This window comes from Hippopotamus amphibius, chromosome 15 (genome assembly GCF_030028045.1).
Source record: "Hippopotamus amphibius kiboko isolate mHipAmp2 chromosome 15, mHipAmp2.hap2, whole genome shotgun sequence".
Lineage (NCBI taxonomy): Eukaryota > Metazoa > Chordata > Mammalia > Artiodactyla > Hippopotamidae > Hippopotamus > Hippopotamus amphibius.
The window spans coordinates 10,110,917-10,134,221 of NC_080200.1; the positions used below are offsets into that span (position 1 = coordinate 10,110,917).

The window sequence follows — 23,305 nt, forward strand, 5'->3', positions numbered from 1 at the left end:
ATGGCCTTGTAGTATAGTTTGAAGTCAGGAAGGCTGATTCCACCAACTCCATTTTTCCTTCTCAAGATTGCTTTGGCTATTCGGGGTCTTTTGCGTTTCTGTACAAATCATAAGATTTCTTGCTCTAGTTCTGTAAAAAATGCCATTGGTAATTTCATCAGGATTGCATTGAATCTGTAAATTGCTTTGGGTAGTACAGACATTTTCACAATGTTGATTCTTCCCATCCAGGAACATGATATGTCCCTCCATCTGTTTGTGTCATCTTTGATTTCTTTCATCAATGTCTTAAAGTTTTCTGCATACAGATCTTTTGCCTCCTTAGGCAGGTTTATTCCCAGGTATTTTATTCTTTTGGTTGCAATGGTGAATGGGAGAGTTTCCTTAATTTCTCTTTCTGCTCTTCCGTTGTTAGTGTATAGGAATGCAAGAGATTTCTGTGCATTCATTTTGTATCCTGCTACTTTACTAAATTCATCAATTAGTGCTAGCAGTTTTCTGGTAGAGTCTTTAGGGTTTTCTATATATAATATCATGTCATCTGCAAAGAGTGACAATTTTACTTCTTCTTTTCCAATTTGGATTCCTTTGATTTCTTTTTCTTCTCTGATTGCTGTGGCTAAAACTTCCAAAACCATGTTGCATAATAGTGGTGAGAGTGGACACCCTTGTCTTGTTCCTGTTCTTAGAGAGGATTCTTCCAGTTTTTTCCCATTGAGAACAATGTTGGCTTTTGGTTTTTCATACATGGCTTCTATTATGTTGAGGTAATTTCCTTCTATGCCCATTTTCTGGAGAGCTTTGATCATAAATGGATGTTGAACTTTGTCAAAAGCTTTTTCTGCATCTATTGAAATGATCATATGGTTTTTATCCTTCAAGTTGTTGATATGATGTATCACGTTGATTGATTTGCATATATTGAAGAACCCTTGCATCCCAGGGATAAACCTCACTTGATCATGGTGTATGATTTGTTTAATATGCTGTTGGAGTCTGTTAGCTAGTATTTTGTTGAGGATTTTTGCATCTACATTCATCAGTGATATTGGTCTGTAGTTTTCTTTTTTTGTGACATCTTTGCCTGGTTTTGGTATCAGGGTGATGGTAGCCTCGTAGAATGAGTTTGGGAGTGTTCCACCTTCTGCAATATTTTGGAAGAGTTTGAGAAGGACAGGTGTTAGCTCTTCTCGAAATGTTTGATAGAATTCGCCCGTGAACCCATCTGGTCCTGGGTTTTGTGTGTTGGGAGATTTTTAATCACTGCCTCAATTTCCGTACTTGTGATTGGTCTGTTCATGGTTTCTATTTCTTCCTGGTTCAGTCTTGGAAGATTGTATTTTTCTAAGAATGTATCCATTTCTTCCAGTTTATCCAGTTTATTGGCATATAGTTGCTTGTAGTAGTCTCTCATGATGTTTTGTATTTCTGAGGTGTCCGTTGTGACTTCTCCTTTTTCATTTCTAATTCTGTTGATTTGCATCTTCTCCCTTTTTTCTTGATGAGTCTGGCTAATGGTTTATCAATTTTGTTAATCTTCTCAAAGAACCAGCTTTTAGTTTTATTTATTTTTGCTATGGTTTCTTTCCTTTCTTTTTCATTTATTTCTGCTCGGATCTTTATGATTTCTTTCCTTCTGCTCACTCTGGGGTTTCTTTGTTCTTCTTTCTCTAGTTGCTTTAGGTGTAAAGTTAGGTTGTTTTTTCTATCATTTCTTGTTTCTTAAGGTAGGACTGGATTGCTATAAACTTCCCACTTAGAACTGCTTTTGCTGCATCCCATAGGTTTTGAGTTGTTGTGTTTTCGTTGTCATTTGTTTCTAGATATTTTTTTGATTTCCTCTTTGATTTCTTTAGTAATTCCTTGGTTGTTTAAGAGTGAATTGTTTAGCCTCCATGTGTTTGTATTTTTTGCAGTTTTTTTCCTGTAATTGATATCTAGTCTCATGGCGTTGTGGTCTGAGAAGATGCTTGATATGATTTCAATTTTCTTGAATTTGCTGAGGTTTGATTTGTGACCCAAGATATGATCTATCCTGGAAAATATTCCATGTGCACTTGAGAAGAAAGTGTAGTCTGTCGTTTTTGGATGGAATGTCCTATAAATATCAATGAAGTCGAGGGGGGGGCGTCAAGGAAGGGAGGGAATATGGGGATATGTGTATAAAAACAGTTGATTGAACCTGGTGTACCCCCAAAAAAATAAAATAAAATAATAAAAAAAAAATCAATGAAGTCGAGATGGTCTAATGTGTCATTTTAAGCTTGTGTGTCTTTATTTTCTGTTTGCATGATCTGTCCATTGATGTAAGTGGGGTGTTCAAGTCTCCCACTGTTATTGTGTTACTGTCAATGTCCCCTTTTAGGGCTGTTAGCATTTGCCTTATGTATTGAGGCGCTCCTATATTGGAGGAATAGATATTTACCATTGTGATATGTTCTTCTTGAATGGATCCCTTGATCATTATGTAGTGTCCTTCCTTGTCTCTTGTAATAGTCTTTACTTTCAAGTCTAATTTGTCTGATATGAGTATTGCTACTCCAGCTTTCTTTTGACTTTCATTTGCATGGAATATCGTTTTCCATCCCTTTCCTTTCAGTCTATATGTATCCCTTGGTCTGAAGTGGGTTTCTTGTAGGCAGCATATAGAACGGTCTTGTTTTTGTATCCATTCAGCCAGTCTGTGTCTTTTGGTTGGAGCATTGAATCCATTGACATTTAAAGTGATTATTGACATGTGTGTTCCAATTACCATTTTCTTAATTGTTTTGGGTTTGTATTTGTAGGTGTTTTCCTTTTCTTGTGTTTCCTACTTAGAGAAGTTCCTTTAGCACTTGTTGTAAGGCTGGTTTGGTGGTGCTGAATTCTCTTAACTTGTGCTTGTCTGGAAAGCTTTGGATTTCTCCCTCAAATCTGAATGAGGTTCTTGCTGGGTAGAGTATTCTTGGCTGTAGGTTTCTCTCTTTCAGGACTTTCACTATATCCTGCCATTCCCTTCTGGCCAGCAGAGTTTCTGTAGAAAGGTCAGCTGTTATCCTAATGGGTTTTCCCTTATATGTTGTTTGTTGCTTTTCTCTTGCTGCTTTTAATATTTTTTTTTGTGTTTAATTGTCGTTAGTTTGATTAATATGTGTCTTGGTGTATTTCTCCTTGGTTTATTCTGTATGGGACTCTCTGTGCTTCTTGGACTTGGTTCATTATTTCCTTTCCCATGTTGGGGAAGTTTTCCACTAGAAACTCTTCAAATATTTTCTCAGACCCTTTCTTTGTTTCTTCTTCTTCTGGGATGCCTATAATTGGAATGTTGGTACGTTTAAGGTTATCACGGAGGTCTCTGAGACTGTCTTCTATTCTTTTTATTCTTTTTTCTTTTTCCTGCTCTGTGGCAGTTATTTCCCCCATTCTATCTTCCAACTCACTTATTCGTTCTTCTGCCTCAGTCATTCTGCTGGTTATAGCATCTAGAGTATTTTTAATTTCTGTTATTTTGTTATCCATTGCTGTTTGTTTTTCTGAGTTCTTATGAACTGTTTCTTGTACTTTCTCTATTTTGTTATCGAGATTTTGTATCATTTTGACTATCATTACTCTAAATTCTTTTTCAGGCATTTTTCCTATTTCCTCCTCATTGATTTGGTCTTGTGGGTTTTTTTCCTGTTCCTTTGCCTGTGTGGTGTTTCTTTGTTTCCTCATGGTTGTCCAAACTTTTGGGATTGCTTTTCGTGGCAATAGAGGTGTTTATAGAAGACTGTCCAAGCCTCAGACTAATGTCCAAGTATTGGATTAAACAAATATTAAGTCTAGGAAACACATACATGTATGACACACAATTACTGAATCTGTTAGGACATAAGGCTCTAGAAAGACCTGACAGAACCCCAGTGTGCTATCAGATATTCAAAGAGAAACCCAACAGAAATTGACAACTGAAACAGAACAAATCAGAGACAAAAGCAAAAGCAAACAAACAAACAAATAGCACCCTACACATACAAACATCAATCCAGGGAGATTTTGTAAGCTAGGATCAAATATAGAAAAGAGCCAGAGTACCACCAGAGAGAATGGAGATTCTCAGAATGTAATTAGACAACTGTACTAAGAATTAAGATAAAGACAAAAGCCTAATGTTAAATACCAAGGCAGTGCATCATCTGGAGAATAGAGCAAGGAGTCTGAGCAGACCGATAGTGTTGCTTATAAGTATGTTAAGATAAAATAAACTTAAAATGGCTGGAAGAAAGGGGAACAGAAGAGTGTAATGTGGTTGGAAATATGCAAATAAAAAGAAAGGAATAGAAATGTATAAAAGATAGGATTGAAAGGAAAGTATGAGAGATATATTGTCTGTACTACCAAAAACTCAGCTAGATATAGAAGTATATAAAAAGGCAAAAAAAAAAAAAAAGAATAAAAATATCATTAAAAAATTATGTTATAAAACTTGTAGATCCCTTAAGGCTAAGATCGTATTTAATAAAGAAAAAAAAAAAAAAAAAACAGAGAGAGAGAGAAAAAGAAAAAAAAAATCCAGAGCTGATCCCAGAATGGACCAGTTCAGTAGGTATTAATACTATTTCTGTTTCCTTAGCATTTCAGCTGTAAGTGTCCTTCTTCTTGCCTTGGGTTGTTTTGCATTATTCTGTGACCAGCAGAGATTCCTTTATTGTTCGTCTGTAAGCGTCGGTGTGTGGGGAGGGAGAGGGTACAATAGTGGCTCCTTCTCCTGGGAGTGAGTGAGCAGTGGCGCACTGTTGTTTCAGTCAGGCTTGGAGGTGCCTGTTGCAGAGGGACGTTGGTGGCTCAGGCATAAACAGAAAGTCTTAGAGTTGGGCCTCTCTTGGGGTTTTTTCTTTTTGATGCTGTTGTTTTTTTTTTTTTTTTTTTTTTTTTTCTCTCGGCAGCCTCCCTGCTGCTGGCATTGCAAGGGGTTTTAATCTAGCTCCGCCCAAGTGCCTGAGGGTGCTTGCTATCCCTGAGCATCTTAGGTGGCCCACGGGCGTCTCTCCACTGCCTGTTGCAGAGGTGCCAAAAGAGAGAGAGAGGCTATGCGCTCGGCTCCTCCCCCCAGCCCATGAGCCTGCAGCCTCCAACCGCCATCATGGCCAGGCAGCTCTCAGGGACCGGCACTCCTCTCCGCGGACCTCCTCCCTCCTGTCCTCTCGGTCCATCACCCTACTGGCAACAATGTTTCTCACCCTGAACCAGCTCTCCGGTTCCCACGCTCCCGCTCCCGGACCCTCCGTTCAGCCGCGGATCGATGTCTTGTTCCGGGAACGCTGAGCTGCACTGCGGACCCTCCGTGTGTTTCTCACTCCCTCCCGGCTGCCACAGCTCCACCGCTTCACCCTCTTTGAGCCCTCGTAGATGCCTCCCTACCGGCTATGTCGAGCTCCTAGCAGCCCTTTCTGGTGTCCAAGGCCGTCTGCTGGTGTTCAGCTGGTTCTCTGTGGGAATTACTGCATCCTTCCGTACATTCCCAATGCATCTGTGGAGAGGGATGCACTCCACTTCTCTCTACTTCACCACCATCTTTTCTCTCTCCCACTCTATGTCTTTTGATTGGAGCAGTTAGTCCATTAACATGTAAAGTGATTATTGATAAATATGTATTTATTGCTATTTTAAACTTTGTTTTCCAGTAGATTTTGTAGTTCTCCTTTGTTCCTTTCTTCTCTTTGTTTTTCCTTTCGTGATTTAATGGTTTCTTTTATATTTTACTTGACTTCCTTCCTTTTTGGTTTTTGTGAATCTATTGTTTGTTTTTGATTTGTGGTTACCCTGATTTTCAAGTATGTCAACCCATAACTATATGTATTTGCTTTAGACATATAAGTTCCAACATATTCTAAAAGATCTACATTTTTTTAATTCCTACTCCCACATTTTGTGATTTTGATGTCCTATTTCACATCTTCATGTGTAACCTTTTGTCATAATTATAGTTATCACTTTTACAAAATTTTTTATTTTTTTTTAATTTATGTACTGTTTTATTTAAGTGATCTTCAATACCTTTATATTTTTGCCCTCCTTATTGTGCTTTTTGCTTTTCTATAGATTCTTGCTTCTTTACTATTTAGAGAAGACCTTTCATTATTTCAGTATATTTTATAGGTTAGGTTAGTATTGCTATATGTTCTCAGTTTTTGCTTGTCTGAGTAATTCTTTGCTTTTCCTTCCATTCTAAATGGTATTGTTATTGGGCAGAGTATCCTAGGTTGCAGGTTTTTCCCTTTCAGAACTTTGACTACAACATGCCACTCCCTTTTGGCCTGCATAATTTCAGCAGAGAAATCAGCTAGTGGTCGTTCACAGGTTCCCTTGTAGTTGACACTTTGTTTTTCTCTTGCTACATTTAGAATGTCCACTTTACCTTGAATTTTTGTCATTTTAATTGTGATATGTCTTAGTGTGGGTCTCTAGGTTCATTTTGTTTAGGAGCCTCTGGGCTTCCTGTACCTGGATATATGTTTCCTTCCTTAGGTTTTGGAAGTGTCCAGCCATAATTTCTTCAAATGCATTTTTGATCCTCTTTTCTCTTTCTTTTCCTTCTGGAAGGCCTGGTATGCGTAGGTTGGCAGGTTTTATATTATCCCATAGATCTCATATGTTACTTTTATTTATTTATTTATTTTGTTATTTGTCTTTCTGTCTGCTGTTCTGGTGGAGTGATTTCCATTATTATATTCTCCAGACCACCTATCTGTTCCTCTGTGTTAATTACTGCTCTATTCATTGCTTTTAACTTGGTTTTTATGTCAGTAATTGAGTTGTTTAATTTCATTCCTTTTTATACTTTCTAGTTCCTTGTTACAGTGACCAGTGTTTCTATTGATAACTTTTCTTAATTCCTTTAGCATTTTTATCACCTCCTTTTTGAACTCAGGGTCTTGTAGACTGGGTAGGTCTGTTTCATTGTTCTTTCTGGGGATTTCTCTTGTTCTTTTAACTGGGAGTAGTTCTTTTGATTTTTCATTTTACTTAAACTTCTCTGTCTCTATAAATGTAGAAGGAACAGTGACCTTCTATGCTCTTGAAAGGCCATTTTCACACGGGAGTGTTTCTGTGTAGACTGTATGAGTTCAGTATTTTTGGTGTGAGGTCTGTTTTGGGACTGGATGCCTGCTATGTCTTATTCATAGTTTGCTGTTATCCCTTTGATAAGGGGTATGATTGGTGTTGTGACCAGAGCCTGCACTGTGTATTGGGTGGAGCCTCATCTTTGTTCTGTGGATGTCATAAGCCTGTTGTGGACAAGGTGTGCTCCCCAGATGTTGGAATAAAAGCCCTGAGTGTTGGCTTTGATAAGGTTCCATTGCTCTAAAGTGTGTGCTCTGCCCCAAGGAGGTAAGCAGTGAAACAAGTGAGGCCTGTGTGGTCACAGCAAACCTATGCACCTCCCCTATGCAGGCATCCTTGTTTCTGTCTAGAAGCAGCCCATGGTCATGTCCCTTTCTCTGTTGTGTTTGTCCAAGACCTAGTGCTAGGTGGGCATGGTGGACCAGGGCATTGTGGCTGCAGGAATGTCATTGTCTGTGCTGCTGCCCAAGACCTGGGCTTCCTCTACAATAGGGCTCTTCCAGGGCCTGTCCACCCCAGATCTGACTCCAACCTGCAGTGGGAGGTTGGCAGGACTGGAAACCACTGTGTACTCCTCTCCTGGGCTGTCTAACAAGGACATGTGATTCTGTGATGCTATAGCCAACTGGTTGTGTGCCAACAAAGCCAGCTGCTGATGGACCCAACCCCTGACCTGCCTCTGCTGTGAGAGCTCTGATAACAGACTTCAACATCAGTCCTTTTTCTGCCATGTGTGCCTTCACAAAACCCACCTCTGTGCCAGAGCTGTGACCCCTGTGAGCACACTGACAATGGGACTCTTAAAATAGATGTGTGCCCTGCCCTATGCCCACCAATAATGCTGTCCTAGGACCACACTCCTGGCCCTTCAGGCTGTCTCCACACAGCTGGACTGAATCCTTTCCCAGAGTCCGTATGCTAAAGCCCAAGTTTCAGTGCCTAGCCACATCATGTACTAGCAGCCCCGTCTGCCTTGCACTTCATACTGGGAAGTTTGGCCACATGGCAGCCATCAGCACCAGGCTCTCTCTGCCCTGATTGCTAGCAAGCTACCCCTCACACAATCCTCCAGAGCAGAGCCCAGATCCCTCCCACTCCACTATCTGTCCAGGCAGATGTCCCAGCCTGTGAAGGAGATTCTCAGAGTGAAGGAATATTTCCTCTTTCACAGCACCCTTCCTGAGGTGCCAGTCCTGTCCTCGTGCCTTTTTTCTTCCTTCCTTCTACCTGGAGATCTTTCATCTAGCTCTGATTGTATAAGAGATATGCCAGGTTTCCACTGGTTTTCTGTGAGATGTGTACCGCAGGTAAATGTATTTTTGATGTATTTGTGGGAGGAGGTGAGCTCCACATCCTTCTACTCTGTCATCTTGTGAAAGCTCCTGACCATTAGCTTTTTATGTTTACACAATGAGACCTTGGCCAGGTTGAGGACAGGGACTGAACATCATTTAACTGTATAGTCAAATGTAGCACAGCGAGGGCAGAGATTAAGAACAGTTCTACGTGGTACAACATTAAATAAATTAGTCACTTTATTATAAGAAAAATTAAAGACAATTTAACTTGTACACATCTGGTATTTTTCTTCTTTTCTGGAAACATTGTCTTCTACAAACATCTCTAAAAACTCCTGAGAGAGAGAATAAAATGGTTTGCTTGTGTTTATGGTCAGGTCCCTCAATGGGATCTACTTTTCTTTAATAGTAACTGCAAGATTAAGACTCATAGAATAAAAGCGTAAAAAGTTCTACAAATAATAAAGGGATAAAAAACCGAGGATAGAAATTTCTCAATCACACATCAAACACTGAAGTTGAAAAGATTCCCTTGTCTTTCAAGAATACTCTTATGTGAGGTGAAATAGTGAAAAGCACAAAGCAAATCACTAATTTACTACATAAACATCAACATCTATATTTTCTTTGCACTGTGTGTCCTACAATCATCTTTGTTGGTGACCCTAATATCCGAGCCCTCTACTCACCATGCTATGACTTCAGTATAATATAATTTTTGCTATTGTCCAAATATTTCATATGATCCCAATGTCTACCACCACTCTCTCCAATCCACCTCTGCTCACTTGCCATCTGGTCAATGATACACACCCTGGGAAGGGGAACTGGGAATTGGCAAAAGACCAAAGCATAGGTTATACTCTGTGGCACAAACATGACTATCTTTGGTTTTCATATGCCAAGTCCTGTAAATTTATCTTTGTCACTTGCCATAGTATCATATTGCTTCTACTCACTATGAAACAATTCAGTTTAATAATACATTTTTTCTGTGGACTAGTTACTGCAAATGCCTCAACATCCAGTCTCTAAATGTCGCATCCACCTTTACATATGTGCCCTGTGCTTTCCCCTAAAAGTACCCTCTGTCACTTATCTACACACAGGTAAATAACATCCTTTCTCCCTATGCAATTTGATTTGGTTTACATTCAAGTTTTCTTCATATCACTTAATGACAAAGCAAATGCTGCAGTCCTCAGCAGAGAGGTCTCTGAGTCAAAAGACTGCATGGATAGAATTAGGAAGGTTACATCACAACACCATTCAAATATATCCCACTTTATTCACTAGAAATAGATGTCAAAAACACATTTTATGTCTTCAAAATTCCACATATAAGTTGTATCATATGATATTTGTTTTTCTCTGTGTGTCTGTTTAAAATAGATAACCAACAAGGACCTACTGTTAAAAACATAAATTTGAAAAAAAGGTAAAAAAAAAAATCATTCTGTGATCCATGGACATTGTTTTTTTCCCCAAGTTTTCACTATATTATAAAACATGCTTTGTTTAAATAAACTAATGTAAAATAACAACAAAATTGTTCTTGAAGGTGAAAAAAAAATTAAAAGGGATGGGAAGACAACCCAAAAGGTTAAAATAATGAGCCATACTTGAATTAGTGTAGAAAGTCAATAAAGACTGTTGAATAACTTGATAATATACATCTGTCTTTTTAGTACGATTTTTTTTAAGAAGAAGAAAATAAACCATTTTACACAAAAAAATGTCTTCAGGAGCTAAGAACACAAAGAAATGTAAAGAAAGTAGATTCTGGAGTGAGCTGATTCTCCTCTAGTTAGAAGAAATCAGATTCACCAGGAATATTTCTTACATTTGTCCATGGAATGGCTGCAGATTGCCCCAATGTTGATGGAGGGGCTCTCCTAGTGCATCAGAAACCAGGGGTCTACTTGAGACTACAAGACCTGAAAGAATATAGTCAGGTCTGCTGGAGTACCCAAAGGAGAGGGAGATCTACTCAAATGCTATTTGGTGTCCAAGAAATCTTTGTGGAGATCATGGTGGTGGCATGAATTTGAGAATATGCTGCAAAGCAGATGGACATGACCTCAGTCTTTAAGTGCTTGGAGCACAAAGTCCTTATAGAGAATGAGGCCTGTGCAGTGGGCGATCTCTGAGATGCTCTCAATGATCCAAGCTCCTGGTTTTCAATGCTTTGTGTATTTCCCTCCCGTTGAGTGTGAGATGTACATAGAGACCCACTTCCAATGATGAGAATGTGAAAGAAATGTCAGGAAGTCACTTCTGGGGAAGGAGTAAAAAAAAATCTGGCTTTCTCCTTGCTGCCTCTCTCTTGCATTCTGGGTAGCTCATATTGATAAAACCCAACGGCCCCACCAGGAAGCCATTTGTCAAGGAACTGAAGGAATTCTCTGGACAATATTCTGTGAACAGTAAATCCTACCCACAGCCTTGTGAGTGTGCTTGAAAGTGGACATCTACTGATCCAGTCCTAAGATGCCTGCAGCCCAGGCTGAGAGCATGACAACCTTCTGGGAGGCCCACTGAAATGTTTGATTATATAAGCAATTATTAAAAAATAAGTGCAAATCAATAGTTTTCTAATATGTCAATGTAATTCACTTAGAGAAGAAAAACATAGAAACAAAGATTCGTCCAAATTAGAAAAAACAAAAAAACCTCCAAAGAACAGTAATCTCAACCATGTCTACTGCCAGGTGAGAAAGGGTAAGGAAATGAAAATAAGAACTTATACACAAATATTAAGTGAGAAATAAAAAAATGTATCACATTCTTGGAATAGAAGACCTAGTGCTGCATAGATTTCATGATTAATAAAAAGGATTTACAAATATCAGAAACACACATTGAGTGGTTAAGTTGAGAAAAAATGTCTGAATTTTATGTTAACATCCTACAATTTGGAAGTAAGAAGCAAAGAGTACAGGGGAACATCCTCCTGAGGAGGAGAGGGACCCAGATGCTTCCCAGAACATTCACTTTTCTCCCTTCCCTGTTCTGTTAATATTAGCAAGCCTCCAGAGCTTGGGACAACATGGACCAACTGGCTAATTATGAGCTTTGGGCATTGAGCCCTAAGGTCATACCATTGTAAATAATTGACCAGTGCCTACAGCTCATTAATTTGACAGTTCTAATATTATGTCTCTGCACCTGTGTCTCCATCCTTTGCAGGAACCTGCATTAGAAGATCCCAGCCTGAGTCTGTCTTCCTGCCAGTCCTGAGGAGGGACCCTGAGACTTCATCACACACCAGGCAGGAGAGCAGCAGTGAATCTGTGTTCCTTGGTCACACTCCATGCAGAGATGCAGCGCAGCCCATAAAGTGCTGAGGGAGATAGTGATGGATGAATGGAGTGTTGGGAGCATGATTTTTTTTCTCAATGAGGCCAACATGACATTTGGAATAGACAGATGGGAGGGCACCAGTATACACATTTCAAATTAGAGCCTTAGGACATTTATGTTCTTGGTTCTGGTTGAGATTTCCTCCCCAAGAGGACAAATATGGCAGTTGGTATAGAAAGATGAGAGGGCACGAATATACTGCTTTGGAATAAAGACCTGTGAATGTTATGTTCTTTGTTCCTGGTTGGGGTGTGAGAACTCTCATTCAGAGTCCTGCTTCCACCCTCACTGGTTCTGGCTCTGGTTGGCATCTCCCCCGCTGTAGCAGCAAATTGGTCTTTGTAAACTTCTCCCTAAAGAGGATGCATGAACCATAACATCAGGTACTCTTATTGAAGGCTTCCTAAGTGTCAGGCTCTGAGATATGTGTCCTATGTTTCTTGTATTTACATCTGCATAATCTCTCACAAATTATAATTGGACATGATAATTTTTTTAAAAAAGGGGAAAGAAACACAGCATTTTATGTAACGTGTACTAGTACATGGGTTTAGAACGGTTAACGTCAAGTTTGAAGTTGTTCTGGGTAGACTGACACCAGACACAGGGCATCTGAGCAGCCCTCCCCCTGCCACCCAAACAGTCATGTCACCTCCCTGTCAGCCCTGCCAGAGACTCCCTGCTCACTGAGCTCTTTCCCTTGGAGTTTTCTGGAGGACACAGTGCAGGGCAGTAGGTAGCATTTGCTGAGTCAACTACAGGAAGAATGTCTGAGATCAAACGTGAGGCCATGAAAATAACTGGAACCTGATATTTTATGGTAAATCTCTCTGTTGACCTTGTTCCTGGATTTCACTTCATGTGTACATTTTCTCCTCTGTACTTATGATCAGCTGACTCAATCATAAAAGGAGACACAAAATCAGAGTCTTGGGGTTCATTCCCACTCAGGAAAATAAAAAGTTAAAAAAATCTACCTGATTTGTATCTGTGGTTAGACCACAGAACCTCTGCTTAAAATTTTTAGAAAGTCTGAGAACAATGAAATTTAAGGCATGAAACTCCGAGAAGAAAAACTTAATTTTTAAAATTTATTTATTTATTTATTTATTTATTTGCTGCATTGGGTCTTCGTTGATGTGTGAGGGCTTTCTCTAGTTGTAGCGAGTGGGGTTTACTCTTTATTATTGTGGGCGGGCTTCTCATTGTGCTGGCTTATCTTGTTGCAGAGCATGGGCTCTAGGCACGCAGGTTTCAGTAGGTGTGGCACATGGGCTCAATTGTTGTGGCTCGCAGGCTCCACAGAACAGACTCAGTAGTTGTGGTGCACGGGCTTCGGTGCTCTACAGCACGAGGGATCTTCCTGGAGCATGAACCTAACCCATGCCCCTGCATCGGCAATTGGATTTTTAACCACTGCAACACAAGGGACATCCCCCAAAACTTAATTTCGAATGGTGTATGCCCCACTAATTCTTAGTGTGTTATGGGGCAATTTCTTAAAACCTGTGAGACAGGATTTCAACTGAGTTGATTCCTCATTGATTCAAACCCACTGAATCAAGACTAAATAAATAATGGTCATCCTCTATGCAATAACTATGTAATGGATGGATGTATAAAGAAAGGGAAAATACATTTTTGATATTTTGTTACTAATAATGATAAAACTAATTCCCATGACATTAGATTTAAATACCTGTTGATCTGATGTTATGTTTTCCCTATTTCCCTGACAGAATATTTTACTTTTGTTTATAGAATTACATTCTTCATTGATGAAGAGAAATCACTGAGGCTCATTTATTTCTGATTCCCCAAAGCCTATATCTTGAGGGTACAGAGGAGGCATGAAGGATTTTTTAAAAACCCAGTTATGTGTTGAATAAACCCTTTCATTTTTCATAGAAACAAAGTGTGGGCAATATAGGTTCCACATGGTGGACCATTCATGCTGCTGTTCTCATCCTTTTCAGAATGTCCCATAGGACTAAAGACAAGATAAAATAGTGCTTGTGCATCAGGTAAATATTTGAAGTAATTGTATGTACTTCACAAAGAGACTTACCCAAAAACTTGTGGTAAACAAGTACATTTCAGAGGCAACATGTGTAGTATTCTGTTTAGGGAAGATTTTAAGAATGCTGGCTATGGATACGGAAATGAATATTGATATTGTGGAAGCATCGACAAGGAAATATACCCATGAACTTCATGACACTGGTTGCTTTGGGAGACAATTATGTAGAACAATGGGATTGAGCTAGATACCAAGAAAGTCCCATTTTATGGGTAATGTTTCATATCTCTACAAAAGCTGAGATCGGAAGGAAATATTATTATGTTTATATTTTTAAAATCTGTGTTGGCTATTGATGAGAGTAATAATAAGTAATATTAATGGAACTTTTTATAAACTTTGGACAATATTCTAAGCAGTATTTATCAGATCCAGCTTGACATTAGGGTGACCATGAAATGCACATGTAGATCCTGAAATAGGTCCTAGGCTGAGGCTGGGGTACCTGTGAATTTTAAAATAAGCACACATAAACTATCAGTCAACTGGAACTGAAAACCATTGGTCTAAGCAATATTAATACTTTTTTAGAAATTCTTCCAATACTCTTACTAGGTAGTTTCAATTACTATCATAATTTCATAGATAAGGAAACTGCCCAAGTGGTTTACAGTACTTATTTTGAATGTTTCTCAATTAAATCATAGTGTGACGTGGCAAAATAATGAAACTGAATTCCCTTCAGGTAGCAGAAGTCAAGGAACTGCAATCCCTCTATGAGGAAGAATTGAAAATTTGTTGACTCTACATAAGACGGCTGGGTTCTGACCTGGCTGTGGGACTTTCACTGCTGCTGAAATCTTGCACCTAAATAGGAGGTTTTATGATGAGAACAAGAACACCATGTATATGCAAAAGCGCTCCACATCAGTCAATATCAGGAAAAACAAGACCAAACCTAAATCAAATATCACCTCAAAGTGGTTAGGATGGCTGTTATTAGAGAAAAAAAAAATATAGAGACAGCAAATGTTGGTGACGATGTGGAGGTAAGGGAACCCTTTTATCTAGTTGTTGGGAATAAATATTGGTACAGCCATTACAGAAAACAGAATGGAGGTTCCTTAAAAAATTAAAAACTGCAATGAATTGAAATAGAACTACCATAGGATCCAGCAACCCCACTTCAGGGTGTATGCCAAAGAAATGAAATCAGAACCTCAAAGAGAGATCTGCACTCCCTTGTCACTGTGATTTTATTCAAAGTAGTGAGAAAATGGATAAGGGTCTGCTGACAGATGAATAGTTAAAGAAAATGTGGTGTGTGTATATAAACAATGGGATATTATTGAGCCATAAAAAAAAAGATAGCCTGTCATTAGTGACAACATGAATGGACCTGGAGAATATCATGCTTATTGAAATACATACACCAGACATAAATGGTCAAATACTATATGATCTCATTTATGTGTGGAAGCTAAGAAAACCAGACTCTTAGAATCATAGATTAGAACTGCAGTTGTGAGGAGTAGGTGGTGGAGAAATGGGGGAGATGTTGGTCAAAAGTACAAACTTTCAGTTATAAAATGAATAAGTTCTGGGGATCTAATATACAGTCTGATGCTAGCTAATTATATACCTAACAGCTCTGAATTGTCTTCTTGAAATCTTCAAAAGAGGTCTGCTTAACTGTTACTACACGCACACACACACACACACACACACACACACACACACACAAATAGAAATTGTGTGAGATGACAGATATGTTAATTAACTAGATTTTGGTAATCATTTCCGATGCCTATATGGATTAAATAATCATTTTGTGCATCTATAAAGCACCTTCATGTTGCACAACCCAAATATATACAATTGTGTTAATTATACTTCAAAGAACTTAAAAAAATTTGAAGTAGTATTACCTGCCAGTACAGAACAGAGTACAAAAAATGTAAAGCGGTCTCACACATCAGACATTTTACTGAGATGGTATTGGGTTCAAACAAATAATCTTGTATAAAATAAAAAATATTCAAGAGGGTTTCTTAAATTTTATTATCACTTAATCATTGACAATACTTTGTACACTAATGCCATTCATAGTAACCAATGATCTATAATCAATCATGCACTTAAATAAACCATACTGATTGAAATTTGAATTCCACCAAACTCAGAGATATGAAGTATCTACTAACTGACTTTTAAAACACAATCCTAATATTTGAGTAAGCACTTATATCATTAAGGAGGGAAGACAGAGAAACCTATGATAAAACTCTGAATATCACATAAAAATGTTTTCTGATTATAAACATTCATCTTTAATTTAGAATCCAGATGACACAGTCCCTCATTTTATAGGCATTTATACATATTCTTTTTTATTCTTTTCTTTTTGTTTTGCCACATTTGCAGAAATGTGACCTAAGGGTCTGTATATTTCAGTTATTTCACTAGCATTTGAGGCTGACTGGACAGGTTTGAGTCAAATTGTACTTTGCCCCATTGTTAGTTGAAATATTGTTTCAATAAAATATTCTTTTCTATAGTTTTTGTGGTGTAATTTTTTAAAATGTGTTTATTTCTTGAATATAAATAACCCATGCTTATTATGGAAAATTTGGAAGGTAGAAGTTTGAGTGACAAAATTACCTATAATACTAACATCGAAACATCATCAATATTTTGGACTAAGTTGAGATTCATGTGTGTAATTTTTCTTCATGAGAACAAAATTCTAGTTTACTTTTTCCCCTGACATTTTTTTGGATCCCTATATTCCAGGTATTTTAGGTAATATCTGTTTAAAAATTTTTTCTTATTAGTCATCTATTTTATACATATTAATGTATATATGGCAGTCCCAATCTCCCAATTCATCCCACCCCAACACTCTTGCTTTCCATCCTTGATGTGCATATATTTGTACCCTACATCTGTGTTTCTGTTTCTGCCTTGCAAACCAGTTGATCTGTACCATTTTTCTAGGTGCTACATATATGTGTTAATATGCGATATTTGTTTTTCTCTTTCTGACTTACTTCCTTCTGTATGACAGTTTCTACCTCAAATCATGTCTCTACAAATAACCCAATTTCATTCCTTTTTGTGGCTGAGCAATAATCCATTGTAATATGTACCATATATTATCCATTCATTGGTCGATGAACATTTAGATTGCTTCCATGAACTGGCTACTGTAAATAGTGCTGCAATGAAAATTGCGGTGCATATGTCCTTTGAATTTTTCTCTGGGTATATGCCCAGTAGTGGGATTGCTGGGTCATATGGTAATTCTATTTTTAGTTTTCTAAGGAAACTCCATACTGTTCTCCACAGTGGCTGTATCAATTTACCTGCCCACCAACAGTGCAAGAGGGTTCCCTTTTCTCCACACCCTCTCCAGCGTTTTTTGTTTGTAGATTTTCTGATGATGCCCATTTTAACCCAAGTGAGGTGATACTTCATTGTAGTTTTGATTTGCATTACTCTAAGAATTAGTGACGTTCACCAGCTTTTCATGTGTCTTTTGGCCATCTGTATGTCTTATTTGAAGAAACGCCTATTTAGGTCTTCTGCCCATTTTTTTATTGAGGTTTTGTTTTGTTTTGTTTTGATATTGAGCTGCATGAACTGTATATGCTTTGGAGATTAATCCTTTGTCTGTTGAGTTGTTTGCAAATATTTTCTCCCATTCTGAGGGTTGTCTTTTTGTCTTGTTTATAGTTTTGTTGCTATGCAAAAGCTTTTAAGTTTCATTAGGTCTCATTTGTTTATTTTTGTTTTCATTTCCATTGTTCTAGGAGGTGGGACAAAAAAAGATGTTACTGTGATTTACGTCAAAGAGTGTTTTTCTTATGTTTTCCTCTAGGAGTTTTATAGTGTTTGGACTTACATTTAGGTCTTTAATCCATTTTGAGTTTATTTTTGTGTATGGTGTTAGGGAGTGTTCTAATTTCATTCTTTTATATGTAGCTGTCCAGTTTTCCCAGCACCACTTATTCAAGAGACTATCTTTTCTTCATTGTGTATCTTTGCCTCCTTTGTTATAGATTAGTTGATCATAGGTGTGTGGGTTTATCTCTGAGCTTTCTTTCCTGTTCCATTGATCTATATCTCTGTTTTTGTGCCATACCATATTGTCTTAATTACTGTAGGTTTGTAGTATAGTCTCAAGTCAGGGAGTCTCATTCCTCCTTCTCCATTTTTTGTTTGCTTGTTTGTTTTTTGTTTTTGTTTGTTTTCTTTTTCTTTCCTCAAGATAGCTTTCCCTATTCAGGGTCTTTTGTGTCTCCATACATTTTAGGATTTTTTTTGTTCTAGTTCTGTAAAAAATGCTGCTGGTAATTTGATAGGGATTGCATTGAATCTGTAGATGGCTTTGGGTAGTATAGACATTTTCACAATATTGAGTCTTCTAATCCAAGAACATGGTATATCTCTCCATCTGTTTGTGTCATCTTTAACTTCTTTCATCAGTTTCTTATAGTTTTCTGAGTACAGGTCTTTTACCTCCTCATGTAGGTCTATTCCTAGATATTTCATCGTTTTTTTGCAATGGTGAATGGGATTGTTTCCTTAATTTCTACTTGTGAACTTTATTGTTCTAGTATAGGAATGCAAGAGATTTCTGTGTGTTAATTTTGTATCCTGCAACTTTACCAAATTCATTGATTAGCTCCAGTAGTTTTCTGGTGGCATCTTTAGGATTTTCTAATTATAGTATCATATCATCAGCAAACAGTGACAGTTTTACTTCTTCTTTTCCCAGTTTTCCTTTTATTTCTTTTTATTCTCTGATTGTCATGGCAAGGACTTCCAAGTCTATCTTGAATAATAGTGATGAGAGTGGATATCCTTGTCTTGTTCCTCATCTTAGAGGAAATGCGTTCAGTTTTTCACCATTAGGAATGATGTTTGCTGTCAGTTTGTCGTATATAGCCTTTATTTTGTTGAGGAAGTTTCCCTCTATTCCAAGTTTCTGAGAGTTTTTATCATAAATGAATGATGATTTTTTTCAAAAGCTTTTCTGCATTTATTGAGATGATCATATGGTTTTTATTCTTCAGTTTTTAATATGGTATATCACATTGAGTATTGAAGAATCCTTGCATCCCTGGGATAAACCCCACTTGATCATGGTGCATGATCCTTTTAATGTGTTGTTGGATTATATTTGCTAGTAATTTTTGAGGATTCTTGTATCTATATTCATCAGAGATATTGGTCTGTGGTTTTTGTTCCGCAGGCTGCAGTATTATAGCTCTTCTTGCTACTGCTCTCGGCCTTCTGCTGAAGGAGGATATCTAAGAGGCTTGTGCACACTAACTGACTGGTTGGGGGGGGGTGAACTGGTCAATATTTAAACACACTCTAAACAAAAGAAATATCTAGATTTTTATTTGAATAAACAAGATTTATATATCTATGGCTTATTTTTTTTTACTTTGAATTATATTTTTTCATAACAGGGGAAGGGAATTCCTCATTCTGTATTATTTCTGAAGAAGTAGGCTGTATTTAGCTGAGATCATAGATGTATTAAATTGAATGTTCTTGTTCTCTTTTGCTTTTCAGTGAAGTTTTATAAAGTAAGAGTAAATAGACAGAGGTGAATAACACAGAAACCAATGAGGAAATAGTTCTAAACAGACAGAATTTGTCACAATGAGAAATATTGCTGAAGACACTGAGGTGTATGATCTTAGAAATGAATTGCTTGAGTCCAAAATATGGACACAGTGCTACATGCCCATTTGCTTGTTTCCTTTTTAAGAATCTGTCTTTCTTTTCCCAAAGATGTCTAAGCTACAGAAAACTGGAAATCTAAGTGTCTCAGAATTCTTCCTCCTGGGCCTCTCAGATGATCCAGAACAGCAGCCTTTGCTCTGCATCCTGTTTCTGTCCATTTACCTGGTCTCCATGTTGGGAAATCTACTCATCATCCTGGTTGTCAGTTCTAATTCCCACCTCCACACACCCATGTACTTCTTCCTCTCCAACCTCTCCTTGGCTGACATCGGGTTCATCTCCACCACTGTCCCCAAGATTATCATGAACATCCAAACTCACAGCAGAGTCATCTCCTATGTTGGCTGCCTCACACAGATGGCTTCTTTTATCCTTTTCGGATGTATGGATAGTGTGCTTCTGACTGTGTTGGCCTATGACAGGTTTGTGGCCATCTGTCACCCACTGTACTACCAGGTCATCATGAGCCCACACCTCTGTTGCTTCTTAGTTTTGGTGTCTTTTTTTGTTAGCATTTTGGACTCCCAGGTGCACAATTTGATCGTGTTACAGCTTACCTGCTTTAAGAATGTGGAAATTTCTAATTTCTTCTGTGATCCTTCTCAACTTCTCAAGCTTGTCTGTTCTGACACTTCAACCAATAACATAGTCGTGTATTTTGTGGGTGCCATCTTTGCTTGTCTCCCTTTCTCAGGGATTTGTTTCTCTTACTATAAAATTATTTCTTCCATTCTGAGAGTCCCCTCATCAGTTCAGATGTATAAAGCCTTCTCCACCTGTGGCTCTCACCTGTCAGTTGTTTGCTTGTTTTATGGAACAGGCCTTGGTGTGTACTTCAGCTCAGCCATCTCACAATCTCCCAGAAAGGTTGCAGTGGCCTCAGTGGTGTACACAGTGTTCACCCCCATGCTGAACCCCTTCATCTACAGTCTGAGGAACAGAGATATCAAGAGGGCCATGTGGAGCTTCCTCAGCAAAATGTTCTAATCTTAGTACCTGTGTCATCCCTTTGGAGTTTAGGTTGGAAAGTGCAGCATAAGTAAACATCTAACCTGAAAGGTATCTCTCGCTCATCACATCATTTTTTGAGCTCTTATGGCCTTGATGCCTCTCTTTGCTTAACACTTTAATATTGCTTATTTTGGTGTGTATTTAACGGGACTGTGAAAGTGTCCTGGGACTCTATAAATATTATATTTACTCCATGACAGAATCTTATTATATCTATGGAGAAGTCTCTAGTTTATCATGATGACCCAAGCTTCCTGGGGAGATGAACAACTCCCTCTTTTATATACTTATATATTACATTTTCCCAAGGCTTCAGTTTGTTTTCCACACTGATCATTAGGTTTCAAATATGTGTCTGCAGGTTATGTGGGAGGACGCATGCCCCTGCCTCTCAACCTTGGCTTTTATCAGAATCATCTGGGAGTCTTAAAAGCACTGACAATTTACAACATTTTAAATCAACTACACTGCAATAAAATAAAATTTAAAATATAGTGGTAACTGAATATCACCACCAAAGATTCTGATTGAATTAGACTTGGATGTGTCCTGAGCATGAGGACCTTTAAAAGCAGTTAGGCTGGTTGTAATGTGTGGCCAAGTTTCAGAACTTCTGATCTAAGTCAAAGCATGCATTCAAAGATGACCTGTATGCCATGCATCCTAGATGCTCATGGACAAATGCTGAAGATCCTAAAGACATCAGAGCTCATGGGGGAAGATATGAAGAGCCCACTATGGCAAGAGGCAATGTGTTCTCCCCATTATTCCTGATAATGATTCCTCGCATATGGTCTCTCTCACCATACAGCTGGGTACATGTGCTGGTTATGAAGCTATTGTCTCTGTTCCAAACTCACACGTCTACACTTTGCTTTGGGGTGGGGCTCTTGAAATCACTGCTGTATTTTCCATCATGTGTTCATCTTGTATACATTCAATAGTGGTCAGTAAAATTCTCTTTGCCCTAAAAGCTCAAGTTTATACCCCTCAACTCCTTGGTGTAGTAGCTGCTTCCTTCACTTGTGGTAGCTATGTCCTGCATTATCCTTTTTTACATTTCAGTCCTTCACTAACTCTTTAACCAACACCCTGTATTAAATTCTCTTCATTAAAATCACTAATTGGTTTCTCTTTTCTCGACTGAATCTGGACTGATACTATAGCATGAGTATACAAGTAGGTTTGGAGTAGCTGTCAATGGAAGATTGCTAAGTATGCACAGGAAAGAAAGCTGGTTGTCAAGCATATGCCTTAGTTTCAGATATGCAACTGGAAGAGAGGTGGTGATATATTTCCAATTGCAGTGTGGCTCTAATGATGCCTGAGGTACATTATGTCACCCTAGTCTTCACAATAAGTTTATCTTTTTTTACGTTACTGTCAGATTGCAAAGAGCCCTGTCACCAGCAAAAGGAAGTATTTTTTTCTTTTAAAAGAAACAGCCTGGTTAGGACATCACTAGATTACCATGCCTTCCTGTCTTCTGTCACAATAACTACATCTTAGAGTTTCTGTTTAGTTGTACAAGATTAGTATCCATTGCTTCTTAGATGTGTCACCCATCATTTTTTGGTAGTAATCTTGGCCATCTGAAAGCTGTGCAAAACTAGTTTAATTTGCTTAGGAATATCACCTACTAAATATTTTGATGGCAACTTTGATTTTAAAGGAAATAATACACTTGACAAAGGATGAAGCCTTAGTCTTTGGCAAGAGATACTGCCTAATCAAAATGATAGAAAATATTAAAATATTATGTTTGTATATCCATTTATGGAAACCTAAATGGTAGCCAAGGATCTTGGGAAGAGCCAAAGTAACTCTGCTTTTGTGTGTGCATGTGTGGTTTAATATCCAGTGTATGTTCTGTTAAATTTCCTACCTCCTGTTTCCTTATTAAATCGTCTTTAAATTCTCACAACAAATGGATATAGGATATTGTAAGTCCAAATATATTATAATAGAAAGTATACAACTGAATACTAATCCTAGATGTTCTACAACATTCACAAAATATTTTTCCACAATGTTCACATTTGGTAAAATGGGAGAAAATACACTCTGCTTCTTCGAGTTCAGTAGTTTACATTCCACATATAAGGGAAATCATACATTACCTGTCTTTCACTGTCTGACTTATTTCACGTAGCATAATGCCCTCAAGTTTCATCCATATTGTAGCAAGTGGCAGGATCTGCTTCTTTTGTGACTGAATAATATTCCATTGTATGTACTTAACGTCTATTACACTTTCTTTATCTTTACCCCTAATTCGTCGAAGGACACTTAGATAGTTCCTCTTTTTAATGCTGTAATGAACATGGCCATGCAATTATCTCTTCAAGATAGTTATGTCATCTCCTTTGGACACACACCCAGCAGTGAGATTGCTGTATCATATGTCAGTTCTATTTAAAATTTTTGAGGAAACTCCATGCTCTTATGCATAGTGACTATACATTCCCTTCAACAGTGCATGAGGATTCCGTTTGGCCAGCATTTGCTATCTCTTGTCTTTTTAATAATAGCCAGTCTAACAGGTGTGTGATGGAGATTTGTCTTCCTCATGTTAGACTCCAGGCTGGGTGCCCAATACATGGTGTGCAACTCTCACCTTCACTCCCCAGGTAGCTTATCCCAGCCCATGGTACCCCCTCCTCTTCTATGTCCCCTCCTGAGGGCACCTGATCACTCTCTCTCCCTTCCTACCAGATTCCATGTGGGTCTTACTTTACAGTTTTGGTGGAAGAGTCTCTCTGACTGTTTC

General features: G+C 38.1%; 1 protein-coding gene across 1 annotated transcript; it reads left to right on the forward strand.

The window, feature by feature from the left end:
- Positions 1–19,596: 19,596 nt before the first annotated feature.
- LOC130837038 (olfactory receptor 7E24-like) lies at positions 19,597–20,511 on the forward strand. The gene has a single exon (XM_057709796.1). It carries the CDS (start codon positions 19,696–19,698, stop codon positions 20,509–20,511), a length of 816 nt encoding a protein of 271 aa, XP_057565779.1. The 5' UTR covers positions 19,597–19,695.
- Positions 20,512–23,305: the final 2,794 nt, after the last annotated feature.

Bases quoted from the DNA above. Each gene is read 5' to 3' on its own strand.
- LOC130837038 (XM_057709796.1), top strand. From the start codon at position 19,696: ATGTTGGGAAATCTACTCATCATCCTGGTTGTCAGTTCTAATTCCCAC.